The 26,738-nt window shown below is 42.7% G+C and overlaps 1 protein-coding gene across 1 annotated transcript in view; it reads right to left on the bottom strand.

Moving 5' to 3' along the window:
* GUCY1A2 (guanylate cyclase 1 soluble subunit alpha 2) overlaps window positions 1–26,738 on the bottom strand; it is a 193,611-nt gene that overhangs the window by 82,453 nt on the left and 84,420 nt on the right. The window contains exon 4 of the mRNA XM_066586260.1: window positions 20,003–20,724. Within this exon, the coding sequence (XP_066442357.1) occupies window positions 20,003–20,724 (722 nt within the window). The remainder of the gene's footprint in view (window positions 1–20,002; window positions 20,725–26,738) is intronic.

Here is a 26,738-nt window from a genome sequence, read left to right as displayed (position 1 = left end):
GGCATGCGTGCCAGAGGCGGCATGCAGAGCCCTCCCTGCTGGAACACGCGCTGGCGGCTGCTCACCACGGCAGTGAATACCGCCTGGGGTGCCGCGGTTCCCCTGCTAGTATTCTCTCAGCAACGCTGATCCCAGGAGCACACTGTGACATCAGTGTGCACCCAGGATCCCCCTCCCCTGACGTTTACTCCTTGGTTCCGCGAGTGCAAGGGGGAGGAGGCGTCCGGCAGCACACACTCACGTGCACAGTGGTGCCAAGCAGAGAAGCAGCGATGCTTCGATGAAGAGGAGGGGATAAGTATATGGGTCTCAGGGGGGGACTATTTCTATTGGGGCTGATATATGGGGATACTAGTAGTAATAGTGTCCCCTAGATTGGCCCCAGTAGTAATAGTATTACTACTGGGGCCCCTGTGGGGTGTCACTATTACTACTAGGGCCGCTGTGGGGTGTCACTATTACTACTGGGGCCACTGTAGGATGTCACTATTACCACTGGGGCTGCTGTGGGGTGTCACTATTACCACTGGGGCTGCTGTGGGATGTCACTATTACCACTGGGGCCGCTGTGAGGGGTCACTATTACCACTGGGGCTGCTGTGGGGGGTCACTATTACTACCGGGGTCACTGTGGGGGGTCACTATTAATACTGGAGCCACTGTGGGGGGGTCACTATTATTACTGAGCCGCTGTGGGGGTCACTATTATTACTGGGGCCACTCTGGGGGGGTTACTATTACTGCTGGAGCCGCTCTGGGGGGGTCACTATTACTACTGGGGTATGTTTACATGTGGCAGAAATGCTGCAGAATGTCCTCAGCGGAAATTTCTGTGGCAAATTCCGCAATATTTCCACATCCAAAAAGCAGTCAAAATCTGCACCTTGTCTATTTTAAAACAGCCCTTTCCTTTTTATAACAACAGAAGTAAAACCATACGTCTTGATAAGCCCCGCCCCCTGACATGTTAGCACTTAGCGATAAATAAGTGGGTTTTGGGTTGCAGTTTGGGCACTCGGTCTCTGGCCTAGAACTTATAAAAATCACCAGTTTTAACTTTCACAGTGCCTGATCTATGGAACGGTTCTACTGCAGTTATTATAATAAGAGAGAAGACTAAGCATCCATGTTAACGTCCTACACGGAGGTACTTTCTTAGTTTCGGATTTTAACATAACTATATTGAACTCTAAGTAAGTTTAGTATTGTTAACTTAGGGTGGCTGCACACGAGTGGATTTCCACTCCGTATTACGTGGGGGAAATCTGTCACGTTGCCTCGCAGCTATTAGGTTCTATTGAATTCCACCGCGGAATTCCGCACCGTAAAATCTCCCGTCCTCACCCGCGGCATGCTCTATTTGCCGCGGGTGTACACGTGGACGGCTTCCATTGCAGTCAATGGAAGCCGTCCGTCACGCTATCTTCCCAGCCCACCGCCAGCCGCGTCATGTGACACTGTGGGCGTGTCATATGCCATGGCTGGCGCGCCACATGACACTGCCGGCACGTCACGCGCTCTATTGCGCATGCGCACTGAAACGTCATGTGGGACGTCGGGTGGCGGATCGGGAGGTAAGTATGGGGTCTGTGGGGGGGGGGGGGCGCCGTGACGTGCTCCGCTGCGGAATTCCGCCTGTGGAGCCCGTTCCGGCCGTGTGAAGCCGGCCTTAGAAGTAGAATTTATCAGAAAGCGAATAGAGAAAGAAAGAGTGGGGAGACAGTAGGGGAGGCAAAGGACTAATAAAAAAATATATACAATAAAAAAATAAATAAATACATTTTTTTATCAAGGAAATAATAGACACATATTAGAGGATTGAATTGGGAGGTACTAGAAGGTATCCCCACTGCCTAAGCGTTAGTTTAACAAGGCCTGAAAATCTGAGCCAAGGGCTCCTCTATAAATTTCTCCAGGAGGTCTGAATCCTTAGACAGTATCTGTAAGGGTTCAGGAGCTGATGAGGCTGTACCTTCTCCCCATATAAATTGCGTGAAGGCAGATTGTGGTGGCTGGATAAGTACAGAAGGCAAGGGACAACGTCCATCTTTGTCACATTTATTTGGCCAAACCAAGGGAGAGATTTTTTGTCATTCCCATTTTTTGTTATTCAAGTCTTTTAATGTGAGATCTAGCAAGGGGAGATAGTTCAAGGCGTATAGAGCAGAGAGGTCCGGGGGGATAAGTATGCCTAAGTATTTGATATTGGAATTTCCCCATTGAAATGGGAACTGTTGGGATAGGTGCTAAATTTCAGAGGATGGCAAGGAGATATGTACCGCTTCTGAGTTAGTGATATTTAATTCAAAGTTACTGAGTTTGCCATATTGTTGGACCTCAGCTAAAATTGATGGGAGGGAAATTCATGGCTGGGTAACATATAGAAGTAGATCGTGAGCATATAATGAGGCCTTGTACTGCTGGGAACCAATGGTGAGACCGTGTACACTGGGCTTCCGCCGTAGGGCTACAGCAAGATGATCCTTGACCACTGCAAAGAGTAACGGAGATAGAGGGCAGCCCTGTCTGGTGCCGTTATTAATGACGAATGGAGTTGAGAGTATTCCATTGGTCCTGACCTGCGCTGATGGTCTGTCATAGAGGGAGAGGATTTTGTCTATGAATCTCTGCCCTATGCCCATCTGTGTGAGTGATGCCCGGAGGAAACCCCAGTGAATGCGGTCAAAGGCTTTTTCTGCATCTACTGAAATTAAACAGAAAGGGGGTTTCAGTTTTTTACCTTCCTTTATCAGGAGTAGGCTTTTGTTGGTGTTATCCCTGGCCTCCCGACCCCCCCACAAACCCCACTTGGTATTGATGGTAGGATAGGATTAAGTCTGCTCGTTAAGCTCTTGGAGTAGAGTTTGATGCCTATGTAAGGCTGTATTCACACGGGCTACAAAATCTTGCCACAAAACATTGCTCATGTGAAAGAACCCATTAGAAACCATGGGCTTCACATTGTAGCGCTGTTTTGTAGCGAGATTTTGCAGCCCGTGCGGATACAGCCTTAATCAGAGAGATCGGCCTATAACTTGCATATTGCGAGGGGTCCTTACCTGGTTTTGGAATTACAGTGATGACTACAGAGAGAGACTGAGACGGGAACGGAGAGAGTGGTGAGTTAGAGTTAAACACTTTGTTGAAGAAGGAAGTTAGTTGTTCCCTAATTTTTTAGTAAAAGCAAGAAAAGAACCCGTTTGGGCCTGGGGTTTTGCATGCGAGGGTAGATGTAATGACTGTGTCAACTTCCTCCTCTGTAAAATCCCGTTCTAAGGATGTTCTAATCTCGGTATTGATTGTAGGGAGCGGATTCTGTGGACATATGCTTGTAGTTTTACATTCAGGGTGTCATAATGTGAATTCATAAATGGTCCTTTAATGTTATAACGCTCTTGATAATAATTTCAAACATGCTAGAGATGGTTGTCGGGTTGTGGGTTTTGTCAGCTGTAGGGGTTGTAAGATAAGGGATAAAGGCGTGGGTGGTGCAGGGGTAATGAAGTCTGGCAAGGGGTCGGCCACATTTGTCAGCATGTTAAAACATTTGTTATTTATGTTTTCCATCGAGGCCGGCTTTTGGTCACTTTTGGATCAACATTCTCCATGCTTTCCTATTGTTGACCACTTCTTTCAGTTCTGCCAGCGTGTTTTCTGTTGTCCTCTTCTTCATGTCCCACTTACTGTACCAAGAATCAATGTTGTTTCCAGAGAATTGACTTGCATGATACGTCCAAATAAGAGAGTCGCCGTTTGGTGATTTTGCCTTCTAGCAATATTTTTGGTTTGATACGTTCTATGATTATCTTTGGTGACCATTGCCGGCCACGGTATAGGCTGCAATCTTTCCTAGCACCGTAGTTCAAAAGCATCAATTCACCTTCGATCTGAATTCCTGAGTGTCCAACTTTCATATGCGTATATGGATACCGGGAACAGGATTACATCTATCATTCGGATCTTTGTAGAAATGCTAATTTATATATATGTATAATAGATAATACAGTGATACCTTGGGTTAAGAGTGCCTCAGCTTCAAGCTTTTTGACTTGAGGGCAGGCTCTCTCCCGAATTTTTGCTCTGATTTAAGAGCAAAAACTGGATTAAGAGCCTTGCTCTCAATAGGGCCGCTGGTGCTGCCGGTGGCCACACTAAAAGCAGTGGCCTGCCAGGAACTCCTGCAGTAATTTTCGGGGAAGGGCTTTAAATATAAGCCCTTCTCTGAAAATCTTCCCTAGCTGTAGTAAAAAATATATAGTCACCTGTCCGCCGCTGCCGGGGCTCAGGCGTATCTAGCTGCCGCTTGTTCTCCCTGCATTTTTAATACCCACCTGCTAAAAAGCTTCAGAGCAGTGCAGGGAGAACAAGTGGTGGCTAGACGCGCCTGAGCCCCGGCAGACAGGTGAGTATATATATTTTTTATTTTTTTACTACAGCTAGGGACGCCTGCAGGGGTGCCGATATCCTATTGCTCTCAATAGGGGAACGCCGTCTCCATTGAAATAAGTGGGAGAGCTTTGCGATCCGGGCCGAATTAATGGCTTTTCCATTCATTTCAATGGGGAAAATTGATTTGACTTACGAGTGTTTTGGGTTAAGAGCTCCGTCATGGAACGAATTAATCTCTTAACCCAAGGCACCACTGTAAATAAATAAATATATATATATATATATATATATATATATATATACATATATATATATAAAAATATATATATATACATACATATATATAAATATATATATAAATATATATATATATACATACACACACACACATACATACCGTACACACACACACACACACACACATATATATATAGCTAAAACAAAGCAAAGAACTCTCAGTATTACCACTCTTATATGCTGAGTCCATATGGGTGCTTGAAGAACAGGTAGTCTGTAGGTATTTAGGTTTTGATGTCTTGATTAGGTCATTAAGATGGCAAAGTCACTAAAAACCAGTGATAGAGCCCATCATTTTTAAAGGTCACCAGAGCTGTTACGAAATATCACTGGATATCATATTTGCAGTAACATCAGGCTATTCTATTAAGAACAGAATGAAAAAGCAAAAAGATGATATTAAAAATAAATAAGTCTTTGAACAACTAGATGCGGCTAAAAGCTCCCCGAAAAAGGTAATCTAGCTGCCGTTAATGAGTAAATATCACATTTGCATTACATTAAAGAGATGACTTAAAATTACACACATTAAATGCAAAGTCGGATAAACTGAAAGGTTCCACTGAAAGTCAGAACGTGACATTTTTACATGAAGGCTTCATCATCTTCATCATTTATGCGAGTCACGTGATGGTACAGCAGCAGACTTATCTCCAGTAGGGACTGTGAATTGTCCTCTACTGGGACGTCGCCGCCAGGACATTGTGACGCCTGGGCCTCTCCACAGCAAAATTTGTAATAATTACAGCAATTTATTTTGATGGATCATTAGAATAAGTAGATAGGGAGTCGATAATATTGCTACACTGGAGATTTGTGCTTGTGCAGCTTATAATCACTTCTGTCTAAACTGACTTCGCAGCTCCGCTTCACCAACAACTGGGGGGCACCTCAAGAGCGAGCAATAATCTAGAATATGAGCGCTACATCTACTTTCAGAGGTCACCTTATAGCAGAACCACACCTGCTCTTAGGTTACATGCCTTCCCATTATAAGAAAAAAATAATATCTGGCTGCAGAAAGCAAGAAGCTAGCAGCATACCCAAACCAGAACAGCTTAGTAAATAAATACTGTACCGGGACCAAGGTAATAATATAAATACAAAACCAGAAACAAGCTTGTAACATAAATACAGTAGCAGAACTGCACACTTGAACAGAGCTCAGTATACAGATACAATATCAGAACTAAGCTCATAACATAAATGGACCCCCAAATCAAGCTCATAACATAAATACAGTAGCAGAACTAGGCAATTGTGTGGTGGGGACACTGATGGGCTGACATCATCGATTCATAACACAGAGGTGAAGGATCACAAGATGCTGTCACAGCAACAAAGAAGACCATCTGGCTGGGTGGACCTAAAGGGAGGCTAAATTACGCCCAAGCCTAAATCCACCTGGGTCCCTCCCTATAAACCTGCAGCTATCACACATAACTAAGGCCGTCCGTGAGCAGAACCTACCATCCTTGTATTATTCTCCATGCCACATTACTGTGATCATAGAATCATAGAATGGTCGAGTTGGAAGGGACCTCCAGGGTCATCGGTTCCAACCCGCTGTTCAGTGTAGGATTCACTCAATCATCCCAGACAGATATTTGTCCAGCCTTTGTTTTGAACACTTCCATTGAAGGAGAACTCACCACCTCCTGTGGTAACATCTTCTACTCATTAATCACCCGCACTGTCAGAAAGTTTTTTCTAATATCTAATCTGTCTCCTCCCTTTCAGTTTCATCCCATTGCTTCTAGTCTTTCCTTGTGCAAATGAGAATAGGGCTGATCCCTCTGCACTGTGAGAGCCCTTCAGATATTTGCAGACAGCTATTAAGTCTCCTCTCAGCCTTCTTTTTTGCAAGCTGAACATTCCCAGATCCTTTAACCGTTCCTCATAGGACATCATTTGCAGACCGCTCACGATCTTGGTAACTCTTCTCTGAACTTGCTTCAGTTGGTCTATGTCTTTTTTTTAAAGTGGAATGCGCAGAACTGGACACAGTATTCCAGATGACGTATGACTAAGGAAGAGTAGAGGGGGATAATTACCTCATGTGATCTAGACTCTATGCTTCTCTTAATACATCCCAGAATTGTGTTTGACTTTTTGGCTGCTGCATCACATTGTTGACTCATGTTCAGTCTATGATCTATTAGTATACCCAAGTCTTTTTTACATATGCTGCTGCTTAGCCTTATTCCTCCCATTCTCTATGTACTTCTTTCATTTTTCTTGCCCAGATGTAGGACTTTGCATTTTTCCTTGTTAAATACCATTCTGTTAGTCGCCGTCCACTGTTTAAGCTTTTCTAGATCTTTTTGAATATTCAACCTCTCTTCCCTAGTGTTAGCTATCCCTCCTAGCTTTGTGTTGTCTGCAAATTTGATCAGTTTCCCATCAATTCCTTTCTCCAGATCATTTATAAAAATGTTGAACAACACTGGGCCCAGGACAGAGCTTTGTGGTACCCCACTTGATGCATTCTTCCACTTGGATGTGCAACCATTTATGACTTCTCTTTGAGTATGATCACTCAGACAGTTGTGAATCCACCCAATAGTTGCCTTGTCAATCCCATATTTGGTCATTTTTTCAATAAGTATGGTATGAGATCCTTTGTCTAATGCTTTACTAAAGTCAAGATATACTATATCCACCGCATTTCCCTGATCAATCCAGTCAGTGATTCTGTCATAGAAGGAAATTAGATTTGTCTGGCGTGACTGGTTTGTTTCAAACCCATGCTGTCTCTGGTTAATTACTCCATTTTTATCCAAGTACTTGCATACATGCTGTTTAATAATTTGTTCAAAGATCTTTCCCGGTATAGAAGTCAGGCTCACTGGTTTGTAGTCTCCTGGATCCATCTTCTTCCCTTGATGATCTCACTGACACCTCGTATCACTCTTATTGATGGTCATGTTGTAATCCCATATGCTTTCCAATGCAGATATTCTCGATGATGCTCAACAATCACTGACAGCTTCTGGTGTGCAGATCTGAGCACCTCTGATGGTTGGAATGCAGCAATCTATGGCTGCTGCTTTTGATAGCATCCATAGAAAGTTCTATGGAAGGTATGTGTGGCTAGAACTAGCATACCTAAAAGGTACTTTGTGGGCTTCTGTGGCTTTGATGTGGGGAGCTGTAGCTTTAATGGGGAGCACTTTTTGCCAGAATTTAGTATCTATGAAGACAGTTGAGCATTGTGCTTGGTTATCTCCCTGAGGTCCCTTTCACACGGCCGTAGGCATTTTTCTGTGCGACCGCCAGCGCCGTAAAAATGCATGAACGGGCGCACAAATCTAATGTTTGTGCGCCTGTTCATACACCACAGCCCCGGCGCATATAGAACAAGGCCGCAATGCCTTTTTCCTCTCTTTGGCTGGCTCACCTCTCTTCCCCTCCGGCTGTTTGCAATGGGAGGGTCATGACGGGGGCGGAGCTTAGCTCTCGCCCCCTCCCCGACCCTTGTCCACAGCCAGCAATGGAAGTGGGTTAGGGCGGAGATTAGCCCCGCCCCTCCCATTGCAAACAGCCAGAGGAGAGGAGAAAGGACGAGAGAAGAGACGAGAGTCACGCTGCTAAACTCCTTCCCACCGCCTTTCTCCGGCCGCTGTCATTGGCTCCCATTGGAGCCCATACAGCGGCCGATGTATTCCGGCCAGAAAGATAGTTTCAGGACTATCCTTCCGGGCCCGGCAAAAAAGCGCCCGGCCGGGGGCTTCTACATCGCGGGAATACAGCCATGTGATCTGATGCACTGGATCATAGTGTATATCAGCTGGTCGTGAAAACGGCGTCCGATATACACTCGTGTGAAAGAGCCCCCAGTCTCATAGAAGTCGATAGAACAGTCATCATATATCCTCACTGTTTCAGTCACCTGGGGACTCAGTTTTTGAGATTCCTGTAGGTCCCAGCAGTCAGACCTCCAGCAATCAAACATTTATCACTAATGATTTTTAATCTTCTCCTCTTATCACAGCTCGGCACAGCAGCGTGTGCAGGCTGCATCATCTTCTTCTATCTCCTCAACTTTGGTTCTTCTAGTCCTCTGAGGTGCCAGAGTTGAGAAGATTGGGAAAAGGATGCAGTCAGCAAATACTGCCTTGCTGTGCAAAGAGGAGATCAAAAGTGCCAAGGTGCACTAAGGCACAGGAGGACCACTTTTATTGCTGGGGAAAAAATGACACATACAGGGACCACCTTTACTCCGGGGGCATATAGCACACAGAGGGACCACTTTTACTCCTGGGAGGAGGGGGAATGATGCACAGAGGGACCACTATTACTTCTTGAGGGTGGTGCTGATGGTGGTGGGGGAGATGACACACATTCTTGAGACACTATTACACCTGTGGGGGGTGGGGGAACGATACACAGAGGTACCACTATTACTCTTTGAGGAAGAGGGTGTCACACAGAGTGATCACTTATACTCTTGTAGGGATGAGGGGGATGCACAGAGGGACCACTATTAGTTGAGGGTATACAGTGGAACCCCTATCTCTACGGGAGATGTACAGAGTGAGCACTATTATTGTGAGGGGGACTCACAAAGGAACCACTATTGGGGTGATTAGATGGATGATATCCCCCCCCCCCCCCCCACACACACACACACAATACATTACAGGTTGTAATGCAATGCAGTCAGCTATGTGCATTAGTTCTTATAGACCAGGGGTGTCCAACCTTTTGGTGTCTCCGGGCCACATTAGAAGGATAAGAGTTGTCTTGGGCCACATGTTAAATACACAAACACTAACGAAACATGTTGGAATTCCGCATGTGGATTTTGCCCATTGACAGGGTGAAATCTGCATGGGGTTCCACAACAAGGAAGCCACAACTTTTAGAAGCCGAGTTTGCACATGAAAAAATTTCTCTGTGTGAACATAACCTTAGTGTTCAAATAATCAATTAATACCCACCGGAAATAGACAGCACTGAACTGTTGACTTCTAAATTAATGCAACTGGGGTGGCTAGCCTGGCTAGCTTACTAACTAATATCTGCACTGGGCTCCCTGCTCACTAGCTCCCACAGACTCAATTACAGTACTGCTACCAGGCACTGGGTGCTGGCCTAGCTCCAGGTCGAGGGAGAATTAGATAGGGGACAGGAAGAGGCCATACAGTTCCTCTACAGCACCTACAAACAAGTAGTTAGCCATGTAATGCATGGATAAGCCTCGTCCACCAGAGCCCTTGAGGGGCAGCCATAAAGAAGGGACCATCGTCTATGAAGTCTATATGCAGTAATAGCACATAGAGGCTGGAGTTTCCTTGATGAGACAATCATGGTATAGCATACGTCCCTCAGGGGGTAGGACAAGTATGAGTGCTTTGCAGTGTTGCCAAAACATCATATCAAGGCCCCCAATTTTGTATCAATCCACCAAAAGATACCCAGGCGCTCTTTAGTCTTATAGTCTTCATCATAGTTGAACCTGAAGGATAAATGAGCACTTTCTATAATAACTTGTACAGCAATTAATTATAAATGGTAAATAAAGTTTTTTTTTTGCTTTGAAGTGTCATTAATAATGTTTTATGAGTATACACATATTACACTGAGATGTAAGAGCATGATTAGGAGAATTAATTGTGCAAGGGCAGTCACTTACTGCAATTATGGGGGTAATTACTTCTTAAATAACAAACCTAATTACAAATAATCCAAACTGATTTGCTATAAATATCAGCGAGAGCAAAAAGAAAGGAGTCAAAAACATCTGAGCTGAAATGTAATGGAAAACAAAAAAAAATAGCAACAATCTTGTGATCGTTGGGGCTCACAGTGGTCAGATCCCCACTGACCAGACACTTATCACCGATCCTGTAAGTTGGTGATACTGTAAGTTAGAGGCAACCCCTCTAACTAGAGATGAGCGAGCGTACTCGTTAAGGCAAATTACTCAAGTGAGTATCGCCATTTTCGAGCACATTCGGTAGCCGGCGGGGGTGAGCTGCGGGAGTGAGCAGGGGGGGGGGGGGGAGAGATATCTCCCAACCATTCCCCCCCGCTCTCCTCTGCCGCGGCTTAGCGAGTGCACTTGCTCATCTCTACCTCTAACCCTTAGTGACGCGGTTCTTGACCTAATGACACAACGGGTTTTGGGGATTTTCATCACAACTTTTCAAAAGCCATAAGTTTGTTTGTTTGTCTGTCGACATGGCAGTATAAGGGCTTGTTCTTTGTGTGATGAGCTGTGGTATTCATTGATACCATTCTTGAGAACATATACTGGTAATGTATTATGTAACATTCATTTTTGTAGGGAAAGGAGAAAAAACATCAATTCTGCATTTGTTTTTGTTTTTTACAGTGTTAATCATAAATGACTTATAACATTTTTTCTGCGGGTCGGTATTATCACAATACTAAAATTCTATGTATTTTGCACAATTAAAAATTTCTGGAAAAAATATCTTGAAAAACATTTATTAAGTGTTTACACCAGAATTCTGACGTAGTAAAGACACAAACATTTTGCGACCTTTCTTCCTCCTGTGCCGGCCCAAACATTTTTCCAAAAAGTGGGTGTGCCTATCAGTAGGGAGTATGGCTGCCCGGACCGACAGATTTATGTATGATTTATGCCACAAACTGCCGTAAATTATGCAAGAAATGTATGCTTAGTCGGGACCAGCATAGACTTCTGTGAAGATGCACAAACAAGTAGAGGGGGAAATCCAAATAAGTCCAACACAGGAAATGCCGGGCTTAGTAAATTTCCTTTTTTTGCACAACTGCCTTCCATACCTTTTTTATTTTATAATTGACGGAGCTCTGTGAATGCTTTTTTTTTGTATGACGAGCTGTAATTTTTAGTGAAACGATTTTCGGGTACCTTTGGCCTTTTTGATCACTTTTAAAGTGTTTTTGGTAAGAAAAATGAACACAAAAAAAGCATTTTGAGTGTTTTTTAGCATTATTTTTCTACAGTTTGCCGCACAGGATAAAAAGTGTGTTCAATTTACTGTATGGGTCGTTAGGGATGTTTTTTGGGTTTTTTTTTAAAGGCAAAGTGGGAAAAGTGCGCAACAAAAGTGTTTTTTATCACTATTATTTTTACATTTTTTAATTTTTTTTAATGTTTCTGAATGGGACTTGAACTTGCAATACCATGATCACTATTATAATACTTCTGTATTGCAATGTATTATCACTAGTAAAAGCCATCGTAGGCCATGGCAGATCTGGACGCCATTGTCTGGCATTCGGTTGCAATGGCAATCCATCGGCCCGCCGCAATCACACAGCAGAAGGCCGATGACATCACAGAGGGAATGTCCTCTCTCTGTGAACCCTATGCATGCCGTTCAACATTGATAGTGGCTATAAGGGGTTAATGGCAGGAGGATCACTGTCAGCTCCTGCTGCAGATGGCAAAGGCTTAGCTTCTGAGCCTGAACTATCCATAGGACCTAAGCTTACGTCCTGGGGAGGGAAGTGCCTCCCGGCCAGGAGGTAAGTTTATGTCCTATAGCGTTAAAGGGATAGAGTTGTCTCCAATTCATGTTGGGGACCTTCAACAGTAAATGATTATCGTTCGGTTTTATTTATTTGCTTCTCATTCGTCATTCTGCAGGCATGAAAATCAAACGATGATTGGTCAATGTAAACAGGCAGTCATCGTCTATGAACAACTGCCTGTTTACTGTTAAAGGAGTTGTGTCTTCACAAGAAAAATATTTTATCGGCTGAGCATAAGAGAAAATACTTACCTGTCTTCGGCCGCAAGGGACCAAGCTGAATGGCTCTCGCTGCCCCGTCCCCATCCTCAGGCACAGACAGACACCAGAAGTCAAGTGACTGCTGCGGCAATCAGAGAGTGCAGAGTCACATTCAGAACTCCTGGCATCAGTGCTCACATCCTGGGTGTCATGATGCCTGGTTGCGCAGAGGGATGGGGCAGTGGAAGCCCCTGAGCTAGGTCCTGGGGGGTTGAAGACACGTGAGTATGCTGTCTTTTTTTATTTTCTCTTGTGCCCAGCTGTTAAAAAAAATTTAAAACTTCTTATAGCGATACAACCCCTTTAAGCACCAGACAATCGGCCCGTATTAAAGGACCCTTTGAAGGATAGAAAATGCCTCCAACATTAAGCAGATTACAGTTTGTCCCTATTGCTTGGAAGCCCCAGTGGTTAGTTGTAGCAGAACCAGCAGCAAGTATTCAATTTCCCTGCAGCGCCCCCAGAGGAAAAATGATGCATTACATATTTCTCATTAAAGTCAATGGGCTGTTTGTGTAAGTCACGGTGTCCTCCGCTCTCGACTTTCTCTAACTCCGAATGCCCTAATTTAGTATTATAGAATGAGTTTTTGTAAACCTGACAACCACTTTGCAGCGAGCGGTTATCTAAACCAGTGGTAAAGACATTTTACAAAGGTTAAATTGCTGTTTATTTGAATAATTTGCTCTTTAATTTGACTCATCCATTGGCTTAAGGCACTAATGATGTGAGAGCTTATATTCAGTCAATGGAACCGTGATCTGTGTAATAGAACAAGCAGGCTTGAAATGATACAGAAAACTGTAAACCTTCCAAAGCGGGATCAAGTGTGCGGCGCCTACCGTAGCCAAAATAATTACCGCATACAGTATCGCGCCTCTTTTCAGATGCATAATAATAGTTCTGAATACATAAAAGAATAAATTATTTAAGGCTTGCCGTGAAAATAAATTAATTCCTTCTTTATTTCAGTATCCATAGACCCTGCTACCAATTGTCCTTCTACTTTTTAGCTCTTTCTCACTCTCTTTGATGTATGGGTTGCGCACTTTTCCAATTGTAGCCCTCTACTCTCTACTTATCATGACTGCAGGTGACCCCACTGGTGGACCGGAAGTTGAATCTCTTGGGCTAAAATCTGTAATTAGGTCCCCAACTATCATGAGTATTGGTGTAGATTTCAAGGCGCTGCCAACAACGGCTCCGTTGACACAACTACAGTAAATGTCATTGTTCTGCAACAGTTTGTTAGCTGGGGTTTTGCATATACTAATTTATTTTGATATGATGATACAGATGATGCATGTTTAATTGGCACATTTTGCTCTATGACATATTTATAAAACAAAATGGAAATAAAAAAGAAAAGAATTCAAAAAGCCACAGATACCGTAATATATTATGTTGTATCAAATGACAAAGTCGAGTCTACTACTTCCGCGGCTCCATCCTTAATCCTTCTACAGTCTACAACCAGATCTGTTCATTCTACAAGAAAAGGACATTACATTTCTGGATGAACAGAGCTCATTCCACTTCAAACATCTGTAGCCCCAGTTCTATCAGAGCTACTGACATACTTTTAGTGTTCTATCAGCGCTATAGCTGTTTGAAGTGGGGTCGGGAATACTCAATTTGCAGCTGTCATTCCAGTGTGTGAGAACAGATCTGTAATTCTCCTCTCTGTCCCCTGCCCCAAGAGAGGGATAATGTGGAGTTTTACTCATCTAACCATTCCTCTTATCAATCACAGAACATGTTTTCTTTCTGACTGAGAGGTGACTGGACGTCATGGTGCTTTCACCAAAGGTGGAAGTGCAGTGCCGTGCAGAGAGGTCAATCATCAGGGTGGTGGCATGCTTGCAAGTACAGAGGGGGAGAAAGCCCGGATGGCTTTCGCTGTGACACTTTCACTGGGATTTGCAAATTATGCTGGAAGTGGTAAAAGTTAAATTTTTTTAAGACTGTAAGGAAAGCAAGAAAGATATGATCATTGTCATCTATACACAGTGTATATTTAGATTGGCTTTAAATAGTTAATATAGCTGACAGAGTTCCTTTATGTTACGGCCAACTTGGACGTGTTGGTTGGACGAAAAGGACGAATATATGCGCTCACACAGTAGAAATGTGGATAAAAAGAAAAGGAAACACAAACCGGGAAGACAGGGAACTATCCCTAAATGTTCAAATAGGAGAAGACCCTACCTACTAGCAGAGCACTCGCCATGATGAGGGCAACTACATGTCAGAAACCTAGGGCAACCCTGACTTTCCCAGGATGATGACAGGGAACAGTTGCAAAAGTTAGATAACACTCAAAAAAGAAACCACAGGGAAATAGATGTTCAAACACCACAGATAAATGAATAAGCCACCAGCAGACTCATCTAAACTGAGATACAGGTCAAGTCCAGGAGCCGCCAACATGACCAGAAACACCTTCAGACAAAAAGTATAACCAGTGTCCTCTGTGAGGAGGAGCTGGAATAAAAATACACAAACTAAGTCTAATAGGCTGGTTGGGACTCTCACCTCCCAGCCAATCAATTAGTCCTTAATTAAAGAAGTGTCCATGCAATTGGCATGTAGATCACATGAACTGGAGCTGATGGCATGACGTCACCTTGTCCCTAACCTCATTCATGGCTGTCAAACTGTGACATTTCAAACAGGACAACTCCGTCATGGACAACCCCTGTCCATATACGATCTACTCAAGACTACCGTTGGGCAAGTTTCTATAAAACAGAGATATGTAATATATGCCCTTAAGGGGTAAATACACTTTTGCTCTCATTTTTATTTAATGCATCTAATATAAACAATTAAGAAACTTTACAAATAGTCTCAATGAAAAAAAAATCTAACAGTTTTGTATCTCCATGTTTATGAACAAACCCTGTGTGTGGTCTAATATAGTTGTTACTTAGCCCCATTCTAATTTAGACATTACATTGGAAGACACATGACTGAAAAGCCAAACTACAAACAATTTCTTTATAGCCGTAAGCATGGAGACATAAAGGTCTGCATTGGAGCTGTATACACAAAACAATTGAATATTTTTAAAAATCGGGACTATTTACAAAATTGCGTCTTTTTGAATCTAGATGCTCTGAAGCTATAAAAATGGTTGCAAAAGTGTACGTACTCTTTGAAAAAGTTTAAACACTAGATACCTAAGCCTCTAAATATCAGCCCATTACTTGGGACTTCAATATGAATCAGGGTTGGACTGAGCAACAAAGGACAAATACTTTGACTGACCCAGGCCCATACAAGGTAATGGGGCACAGCCACAAAAGACCCCATTAGGTCTAGCAGAGTTTACAGTGCACCTATGCATCTGTTCTGTATAGTTGGATGTGTTATCTCCTCTGTCAGCCTAAAAGTAGCCAATTCCAGATACATGGTGGACAATACTTGTACTATAGTGATCTTCCAATAATTAGTAGATCATCTTTACGAGGTTCGGAAAACTCTTCATGCAGATTTAGCTTACTCTGAGTGTGTAGCTATGGGGGGGGCTAAAAGGATAGAAGTCGCACCCTCAATCTAGCATCTGAGGGTGCCCAAATGTTCTTCTACTATGGGATTAATAGCATGCATAAAGGGATGGTTTTCCTGTCAAAACAATGACAATACAATGAAATTATAAATCAATGGGGTCCTGCAGGCACCGGTTGAACACATCATCCAGAAGCTATAATGCAAGTGTGAACATAATCTAATGTTTCTTCTACACAGGCTGAGTTCTTGGCGATCAGTGACGATCAGCAGACATGTCAATCGGCGCTAATTCAATTTTTCTTTACATCCATAGAGAATTGGCTAATGGAAACGACCAATTGATACTACTTTCATTCGTACTCATAGGCTGGCTGTAGATCTCCCTGTTCATATGGGAAGATGTACCGCCGATCAGAGAGTATTTGAATGCTTGCTGAAATGGAATGATCAGCTGACTAGCCAGCATTCACTGGTTTGTTGGCTGATGGCTGGTCCCTTTACATGGTCTCATTGTCTGGTGAATAAGCGTTTGGAAGAACAAAGCGAAAGGCCCATCATGTAAAAGGACCTTTAAGCAGCTCTGCTACATCTATGGGTTACTTCATAGAAGTTTGTTGGGTAGAATTGCACTGATGTGTTTACATGGAGAATGAGTCATATTCCCAGTCTTACTCCTAGGGAGGTCAATAATACAGTGACAAAAGTGTAATCTCAGCTTCAGCTGGCTGCTTAAAAGCCACTACAAAAAAAAAGCTCAGAAATGGAGAACAAAGCCATGTGTTAATTGTGCTTTGCTTCTTAAATGTTCCTTGATAATGAATAAAACTTCTTTTCCAATGGATGTACCTAGCTGCTTAAGACGCAAAGTGGAGAACAACGGGCATTTGATACCCACATGCAGTCCTCAATAACTTTCCCGTCATTCACAGTAATCTTCTATTAAAGGTTCTAAGAAATTTCTGAGGCTGAATTGCTTTTATGAGGGATTCACACTGTGAACTGGGATGATGAAATCTTTTGTGAGAAGAATGAACGCTTTCAGATGAGAAAACAGATTGGGCCCAAATAATAGGAACTGGTGCAGAATAACATTTCACAAATTGTCAGTTTCAACCAATCAGATCCCTGGTTTAACTTTGTAAATTACACTAAAGAAATGTCAACTTTTTGGCAGTCATTTCGAAAAAATAGGCATCGTAATTTTTCAACCCGTGGAAGACGAGGTTATTTTAGTTTATTCATTTTTGTTTTCTCCTTACCACTTTCAAAAAGGCATAGCTTTTTAACGTTTCCGGCGATTTAGGAATCTGATGGTTTGTTTTTTACTACACAAGTTGTATTTTTCACCATTTAATGTACTATATAATATACTGAAAAACTTAAAAATCTCTAAGTGAAGTGAAATGGAAAAAAAAGCAATTGCAACTTTTTTGGAGGGGTCTTGTTTTTACAGTAACCTAGGTGCTGTAAAAATGACATGTTACAGCCGCTTTCACATCTGCATTGGAACCTCCGGTTGGACGTTCCATCGTAGATCCAGCACAAAATACCAGAAGAGAAAGTGCTGCATTCAGCACTTTTTTTCTACCTAAAAGCCGGACACCTGAGGTGAAACCGAGCAGACCCCATTATAGTCAATGAGGTCTGTTTAGCGCTGTTCAGTTCTAACCTGAAACGGAGCCATTCGGCCACATAGATTCCCCTTTCCTGCTTCCCGAATGGCGCAGGAAAGAAGAACCCTGGGCACAGGTGTGAAACCACCCTATCCTTATTCTGCGAGTCGATGCCATATAGATCACTTTATTTTGCTGTTGTACTACTTTTAAAAAATTTAATATTGCCATCTTCTGACCACCATTACTTTTTTATTTTTCTGTCGTGGATGAACGAAAGCTTATCTTTTGTGAGACGCCCAGAAAAGTTTAATTAGGATTAGAAAGAAAGGGGCTTATGTAGTGGCCCAGAGTTATTGGGGCCCCTCCAGAATGTTATATGTCTGTCTCATGCCATTGTTTTGTCAGTGCCTTATGAGTAGTATGCATTTGGATTGTGTGTATTGCACCTCTGCAGGATTGTATGGGTTAATGTCTGGGTTATGCTTGGAAAATGTATTGTGTAAGTCATGTGACTATGTTTTATATATATGTATGTGTTTGCAAGAATGCTAGAGGAGAAGTCTAGCCCGTGAGGCTGAGAGAGCAGAAGAGAGAGTTCTTTCAAGAATTAGTCTAGGCTCGACGAGAACTTCTGCTGAGTGAGCCACACAGACACTGATCGGTCCGTGTGAGGAGAGAATAGAGGAAGCTAAGCGATTCCCTTCTGCTTGGCCTGGGCCAAGTCTACCCCGGGTATGCCGGTGCTACCATTAAGCACTGAGTGAGAGAGATGGACCGATGATCGGCGAGAGAAAGGCTCAAGTAACGTGAGTGTTGACCGGTAGAGAGTAAAAGAGAGAGCAAATCACCGGGAGCGGGATCACACAGATAACTTGGACTGTGGATCATTCAGAATACTGCGAGAATCCTCCCTGTTGCGCCACCTTATATTGTTGTATCTGTGCCAGCACTGTTGATGTAAATTGAACGTTGCTTAGTTACAGTAAATGGCCATTACTGACCATTCCCAGTTTGTCCAGAAAGTTTTCCCTGTGTGCGAACTACTTTATTTCATTGTCAAGATTAATCGCAGAGAACAGAGTGGTGGTGTCACGTGTGACAAATGGACTACAGGTAACCTATCGTTACTTTTCCCCTGTGACCTACCCCAGGAGTAACTTGGTCGGATTCCGAGCTGCCCCCAGGGGAGGAGATGGTAGAGCCCCGTGACAAGGACTTTAACTACCCCGCTATGTTCTCGGCTGTGGGCCTGCTCCTCGGACGCTGCACTTATTTACTAATACTGTTTAAAGGTTAGACAGAACAAACTAAGATTAGACGGTCTTAAAACAAACCAGAGTCATTTCAGTAACTCACACTTAATAACAAATCTGTTGAATGTTAAGACTGTCTAGTGTTATGTTTGTTCTGGACTGCCAACGGAACCCAGAGATCATTTGGCACTATGGCAGCCAGGACAGATGTGTCAGCTTGCTACACTGGTGGCTAGACGTCGGATCAGACAGAAAAAAGAGGAACTAGCGTCCGCCTAACAGCAGATGAAAGAGACAGGATAAGGCTCGGCTGTCCGCCTACCAAAAAACGGGTAGGACAAACAAATAAGAACCGGGCGTCCAACAACAAATGGATGGGTGGATCAGACATAGAACGGAATACAGACATAAAGCAGTGACTGACAAATGCCCAAAACACTCACCCAGCATACCTGTACACATAAACAGATGCAATACATACAGTACAAGGTATTGGTTCATATTTTGGCCAACACATATAAGCCCACGATCCACGACAAGGGTCCTTGGTGTCTGGTGCGTCCCTACTTTCGCAAGACAACTTACCCCATGAAACATGCGTGCAAGTAGGGCGATCATCCCAATAAGGACAACCCAACACTGGAACCTAAGGACCTGCCTCACCCTCGCACCAACACATAATGGAATACATACCACACAGAACAGGACAGTTAACACCACATGACCAGCAACCTGCTCAGTCCCACAGAACACTTCACTGCCCACATCATACTGAGAAACATGCATGGAAGCAAACACAAGGGAACTGGTAAATTATCATCTTCTAGCCAGAGAGGCTATTATTTATGTGCAGCAGACCAGTTGGGATTGGCTGGCTGGAGTAACTCTACACCCAGCCAGCTCAATTATCCCACACCTGTGAAAGTGTGCCCCCAGAACCTCACAAAACTATAGGTCCCAGCAGCATAATCTAACATCTAGTCTAAGCATTTACCAACTATTTGTTGAGTTAGTTTGCACCACAATTTTGGTGCAGTTTGTTGCAATTTAGCACAATTTAGCCCACGCCGCCTTTTCTATGAAAGAACGCCCATTTGTCAGACACAGCAAAAAAAAGCGTCTAAAACACATGAATGTGGCACAAAATGTTTCAGTTTTCACAGTAACCTTGGAAGAGCTTTACCTTGTCTTGGTTCTCGAGTCCAGATGTATCTAGAAAGTTCCGTATTACAAAGGGTGTGGACAGTCTCAATAGGACTTGTTCAAAAGTACAGATGATTTTTGGGGAAACAATTTCAAAACAATCATGAAACTTCATGGTTTTATGGACTTCACATTTAATGAGTTTCCTCAGTCCTTCTCCAAGCTGAAGTATAAGCATGTTTGGGTCAAACATCAGGTGGAAGGGAAAAGCTCTACAGAACGTGCTGATACTTATCCTCAAGTCAGAAGAAACTTGGGATGCTCTAGCTCGAAGTGGTTTTGTGATGTTTACATTATCACATTCCTTAATTTTAAATATAAGTGTGTTACAGTTACCCGGACTTATAATTTCAGGGAACAACTTCTCATGGTTATTAACTTGTTCAACGTCAACTTTGAGCTGATAGATCTTCTTTCCCACTGCCTTTATCATACCAAGCATGGCAAACCCTACGATGTGATGGAGATGGAAGCAACTGAGGATGAGGGTCCCATCGGCAAGCTCTTTGCATAGGAAAGAAGGGGATTCAACAGTCACTTGTCTTCCAATTGAAGTCCTAATATGCTCCAACAAAGCATCAAAACCATTGAAGAAGTCAAGTAGTGTTCCGCCAACTGCTCTCAGAACTCTTTCATTCTCCTCAAAGCAAAGACTGAAAAACTCCTCACCAAATCTTTCTTGCAACTCTTCAAACTTCAACTCTGGAATAAAGAATATATATAAAATATAAATACAATTTTTTCATATACAATTTTATTTGGACAAAAATTATAGTACTGTTCTACAGATGTAGCAGAATTGTTTCATCTATAGTATGCACTATATAATAAATTCACTTATTTTGAGCTGTGGACTGAGGCAGTAAAGCAATGGGATTGCAAGGTAGTTTATTACAATTTTTGTTAGACTATCTCAAGAAAAGTTAAAAATTTTTTCCTGTATATTACTCCCATCATAACTCTTCATAGATTTCATTTGTCTGGGTGGAGCTTTCTCCTCTGCTTCTTGTCTCGATCCATGCTTAGGAATGCACCTTTTCCTCTGCTCACAGTCCACTCACCTGCTTAGTAATACATCTTCTCCTCTGCTCATAGTCCCCTCCCCTGCTTAGTAATGCACCTTCTCCTCTGCTTATAGTCCCCTCCCCTGCTTAGTAATGCACCTTCTCCTCTGCTCATAGTCCCCTCCCCTGCTTAGTAATGCACCTTCTCCTCTACTCATAATCCCCTCCCCAGCTTAGTGATGCACCTTCTCCTCTGCTTCTAGTCCCCTCCCCTGATTAGTAATGCACCTTCTCCTCAGCTAATTGTCCCATCCCCTTCTTAGTAATGCACCCTCTCCTCTGCTCATAATCCCCTCCCCTGCTTAGTGATGCACCTTCTCCTCTGCTCATAATCCCCTCCCCTGCTTAGTGATGCACCTTCTTCTCTTCTCCTACTTCCCTCTCTTGCTTAGTAATACACTTTCTCCTCTGCTCCCTGTCCCCTCTCTTGCTTAGTAATGCACTTTCTCCTCTACTCATAATCCCCTCCCCAGCTTAGTGATGCACCTTCTCCTCTACTCATAATCCCCTCCCCAGCTTAGTGATGCACCTTCTCCTCTGCTTCTAGTCCCCTCCCCTGATTAGTAATGCACCTTCTCCTCAGCTAATTGTCCCCTCCCCTGCTTAGTAATGCACCTTCTCCTCTGCTCATAGTCCCCTCCCCTGCTTAGTAATGCACCTTCTCCTCTACTCATAATCCCCTCCCCAGCTTAGTGATGCACCTTCTCCTCTGCTTCTAGTCCTCTCCCCTGATTAGTAATGCACCTTCTCCTCAGCTAATTGTCCCATCCCCTGCTTAGTAATGCACCTTCTCCTCTACTCATAATCCCCTCCCCAGCTTAGTGATGCACCTTCTCCTCTACTCATAATCCCCTCCCCAGCTTAGTGATGCACCTTCTCCTCTGCTCATAATCCCCTCTCCTGCTTAGTGATGCACCTTCTCCTCTGCTTCTACTCCCCTCTCTTGCTTAGTAATACACTTTCTCCTCTGCTCCTTGTCCCCTCCCTTGTTTATTAATACACATTCTTCTATCCTCTTTGGCTTCCAATTTGCTTGATTATGCACCTTCTTCTGTGCTCTTTGGCCCTTTCAGCATACAGTAATGCACATTGTATGATCTGCAAAAGTTAATGAGTGAACAGAAGTGATGACTGTTCTGATTTTATTTTTGCCTCAGTAAAACACTAGCCTGACCAAATAAGTAAAAGTTCTTTACTACTTTGACAGAAGTGCGATACATCTACTATATATAGTATAATAGTTCTGTACCCTGTGTACACTTCATTTTTCATATCTCACTAGAACTGCCATTTAAATAATGCAATCATCGCTCTGCAGTGTCAAGTTTTATGACTTTTACAGTTTTTTTCTCATGATGAATTTACACTTATGTTTATCAGCCCTTCATCAATAGTGAAGTTGAAGATAATGGAAAACCAAGACTGTCATATTTATACAAGAAAAAAACAAGTAAATGTCACTACATCTGAAATTCACCCTCAGAACTTTAAGAAGCGGCTCTCAGAATACCTAAAGCAATCAGAGGGTTTGTGATTAAATGAAAAATCTTTTGGCCTTTTTTTTTGCTTCCGCAAATCAGTCATCTTTTAAATGTATGTATTTTTTCCATAAAGGCTTGCAGTGCTTTACGCACCGTTTCAGAGAAGTTAGCAATTCATTCACTGGTACACAGTAACATTTTATTTTGATGACTGTTTTTGCAGACAATTTGCCCCTGTATGCTACTTCCCCAAATACAGATCTACCAAATATTTTATCAGAATGTTTCCGTTTTGGGGACCTTAATAATTTTAATGTTAACCCTTTCCAATCCACTGCTGACGTCTGAAGACATTCAGATTGAAGGCTGTACAGCTCCGATGTTGGAAGACGTCCGTTAGGGTATTCTTACTGTATATTACTGGCCGCTCTGTTGTCGGGGGCTTCTCCGGCGTGTCACATACTCCAGTACTGGCTCTAGCCGGCAGATGGCACCATTGTATAATGGCAGAAAGGGAAAGCCCCCTAGGAAACCCTGAATCCAAAATTGGATTGCGAAGGGTTAATATCCAAAGATCAGAAATCCCTAATGTCATGCTTTCCCAGCAGGAGGCAAATCATTTCAATTAAGTATTTAAGGGTACATATATATGCTAATCTGGAGTACTTGTATAATCTCAACTACTTGCACCTGCTATGGAACATTGCAAAGGATTTAGACTCGTGGACCCCACTATATTTATTTTGGTTTGGAAGAATGAATGTGCTTAATGTGGACGTATATAGTTTATTGTATCTCTATCAGATCCTACCTATTAAGTTACCACAGGAATTTCAGAGCTCTTAAATCTGATACAGCATGGTTTGTATGGTAAGACTCATTGTGATAGAGCTCATCGACACATAAAATTAAGGCGGGAGGGCTGCCAGATTTCCTATTACACTTTAAGCTACTTTATTGGACATTTTCGGACATTTCCCATCCTTTGCGTCTGAAGTTGTTAGTCGATTTGGAGAATTCTTTAAACACCTTTTCCTTCTTTGATGTGAATGCCTTAGAGAGTTTTATCGGGGAGCTACGAAAATGTCAAACTTTAGGAAGGCAAAGTTTAATCAGCTTAGAGATGCCCTTAACCTTATTGACTGGGACAATGTCCTCAGAAATAAGAGTACAGGCAATAAATGGGACATTTTTAAAACCATCTTAAATACTTACTGCTCGCGGTTCATACCTTACAGGTATAGGAGGGTTAGGAATAGGAGAAAACCAATGTGGCTCAATAAAGATGTAAAGGGGGCAATAAACAACAAAAAGAAAAAAAATTGAACTATTAAACAGAGAGACAGTGAAGAAGCATTAAAAAGCTGTAAGGGAAAAATGAATTATGTAAAAAGCAAATAAAAGCTGCAAAGATTGAGATAGAAAGACTGATTGCCAAAGAGAGTAAAACTAACCCTAAACTGTTCTTCAATTATATAAATAGAAAAAACATTAAAACTGAAAGTATTGGCCCTTTAAGAAGTAATGAGGGACAAAGAGTTGAGAGTGAGGAGGAGAAAGCAAATCTATTAAATTGTTTTTCTGCCAGTGTATTCACTCAGAAAATTATATAACAGGTGAAATGCAGAGTGATAAAGTAAACTCTCTATTACTTGAATCAGAGCCATGCAAAACTACATTTAGGTCAGCTAATGCCACTGCTGCAATATAAATTAGATTATCTCTTATGGAACAACCATTTTTAAGGAGTAAACCCAGGTGCCAGACAGACTGCAGTTGAATTGCCTGATTCCCATTTAGCTACTGCTCTGGATGCCTGGAGTCGTACCCATAGTCAACGGCTGTTTGCTAGAACAGTTTAAAACTGAAGCCGCTAGTCTCTGATGGGACAATTTTTTTACTTTTGAGCTCACAAACAATATTTTTGTTAGGTTGTGTGTCTGGGCCCTGTGGTTCAACAGGTTTCTGTGATCACAGCTTTACAGATGAGGGTTAATTAAGCTAGCAGGTAGTGGTATTCTCCACCAGCCAATCCCCTCAGGTCTGTTGCATATATAAACTAGCATCTCTTGGTAGAAGATGCTGGTCATTTTAGTGCTTTATTCTGTTGTAAACTCACTCAGAGCTGGTGTTATGCATGCTTGTCTGAAGTGTCTCTCTCTCTCTCTCCTCCCCTGAAGATGGTCTGGACACCTGCTGTCCCTCCCCTCCTTGCATTCTGGGGTGTGTGCATTGAGTAGTGTGTGGTACGGTGACCGCGCAGGTGCATGCGCCCACAGGTTTCTCCTTATCCTTTGGCAAGTGTGACATCCAGACATCTGATGTTTTATGTGTGTGTCAGGTGGGTGATGCCTAACATTGTTCCCTGTATCTCAGCATGGTGACTGACTATCCCCTTGGTGTACGGACACTTGGAGTAGCTATGGTTTACTATTTGTATGCATGTAAGTTCTGGGTGGGGTTCTTGTTCTATGTGAGTTGGTGTGAAGAGCAACATGTTTTGTATGTCTGTGCAAGTGGCCAGAAATGTGGTGTATGTGCAGTCCTGTTCTGTGTGGTGGGCATTACTGGGTGTGTTGGTATGAACAGCGACATGTTTGTGTGTCTGTGCAGGTGGCCAGACATGTGGTGTATGTGCAGTCCTGTTCTGTGTGGTATGCTTGACCTTGTGTGTTGGTGTGAGCAGCGACTTGTTTGGTATGTCTGTGCAAGTGGTCAGACGTGAGGTGTGAACTGTCGTGTTCTGTGTTTCGTGCATCTCTCCAGGTTCCTAATCAGGGATAGCCAGGTCCCAGATGAAGACAGTGGGGCTGTCCTTATCGGGACAATCATCCTGCTTTTAGGCAGGGGTTCCCCACGTTCCCTGATTAGTAAGGGACAGGTGTCCTTCCATCATTGCCTGGAGAGATGTAGTTTGTCAGTGTTTTATTAGAACACCACCTTGCGTCCGTGCTAAGGCGTGGTGCTTTAGTGCGCCGCATGGATGTAACAATTTGATTTGCCTTTATCCTAACACCCTAGCAATCGCATTAAAATTGAAAAAAAGTCCCAAAAATGTCACTTTTTTATTGTTGATTTTGAATTTATGTCTCATGTAAATATATTGCATACCAAACGTGCCTACAAGGCAACGAATGCCCAGAATTAGGTCTACCTTAGCATAAAACATAAATCTTTATTGTGAATAATATAAAATAAAATGAACTAACAGGCATACATGTGGTTTAAAAGCCCAAGGATGCTAGGAATGTAATTTCCATATAAAATAGTTAGATTCTGAAGTATATTCATATGCATGGGTTAGTTCGTAGGTGTTAATACAAAGTTAGTACTTAGAAGTTGAGTTATGTAAACCCTGTGCATATATTCAACTCAGTAAAGTTTAAAAGGAAGCATACTGACTATCAAGTTTGTATCCTACCTAATATATATCCCAAAATCGCGGTACTTGCATGCAAAAAGTTTAGAGGCTGTTATACTATCATATATCTAATTCATTCAGTTTACAATACGGATAGATTCTCACATCTGGGGTGATGCAATTTCCATACATCCCTATGAGTACGTGGGAGAGATTTGTGGACTCCACAAAGAAGTATGTATACCCTATTGTTCATGATTGATGCATATCCATTCAGTCACATCCGACCCTCGGTCACTCCATGGATTAATGTTCTCCACGCATTTCTGTCTTTCAGTTCCATGATTGACATGTTTGTGGCGACCTTGATTGTATCTAGCCATCTTGTTCTTTGTCCTCCTGATCTTCTCTTTCCACTGCCCTTGCCGAGCATCAGTACTGTTTCCAGTGAGTTTGCGCGCATCACATGGCCAAAAAAAGGGAGCCGCTGTTTGATGATTTTGCCCTCTAGTGATATTTTCGGTGTGACGCGATCTAACACTACCTTGTTCGTAGTCATGGACAATCCAAGGTATCCGCAGCATTCTCCTCCAGCACCAGAGTTCAAACGCATCAATTTTCCTTCTGTCTGTTTTCCTGGTCGTTTAACTTTCACAACCCTACATCGTTATGGGAAAGACGATTGCATCGACCAGTCTGGTTTATGTTGCGATGCTAATATCCTTGATTTTCCCCATTCTTCGCATTGCATTCCTACCAAATGTAATCCGTCTCTTGATCTCAGGTCCAGATTGCCCGTTGCAATCGATT

The sequence above is a fragment of the Eleutherodactylus coqui genome, chromosome 1 (assembly GCF_035609145.1).
Source record: "Eleutherodactylus coqui strain aEleCoq1 chromosome 1, aEleCoq1.hap1, whole genome shotgun sequence".
Lineage (NCBI taxonomy): Eukaryota > Metazoa > Chordata > Amphibia > Anura > Eleutherodactylidae > Eleutherodactylus > Eleutherodactylus coqui.
Note: the sequence above shows the minus strand (reverse complement) of the source record. Positions and strands in the feature narration are given on the sequence as shown.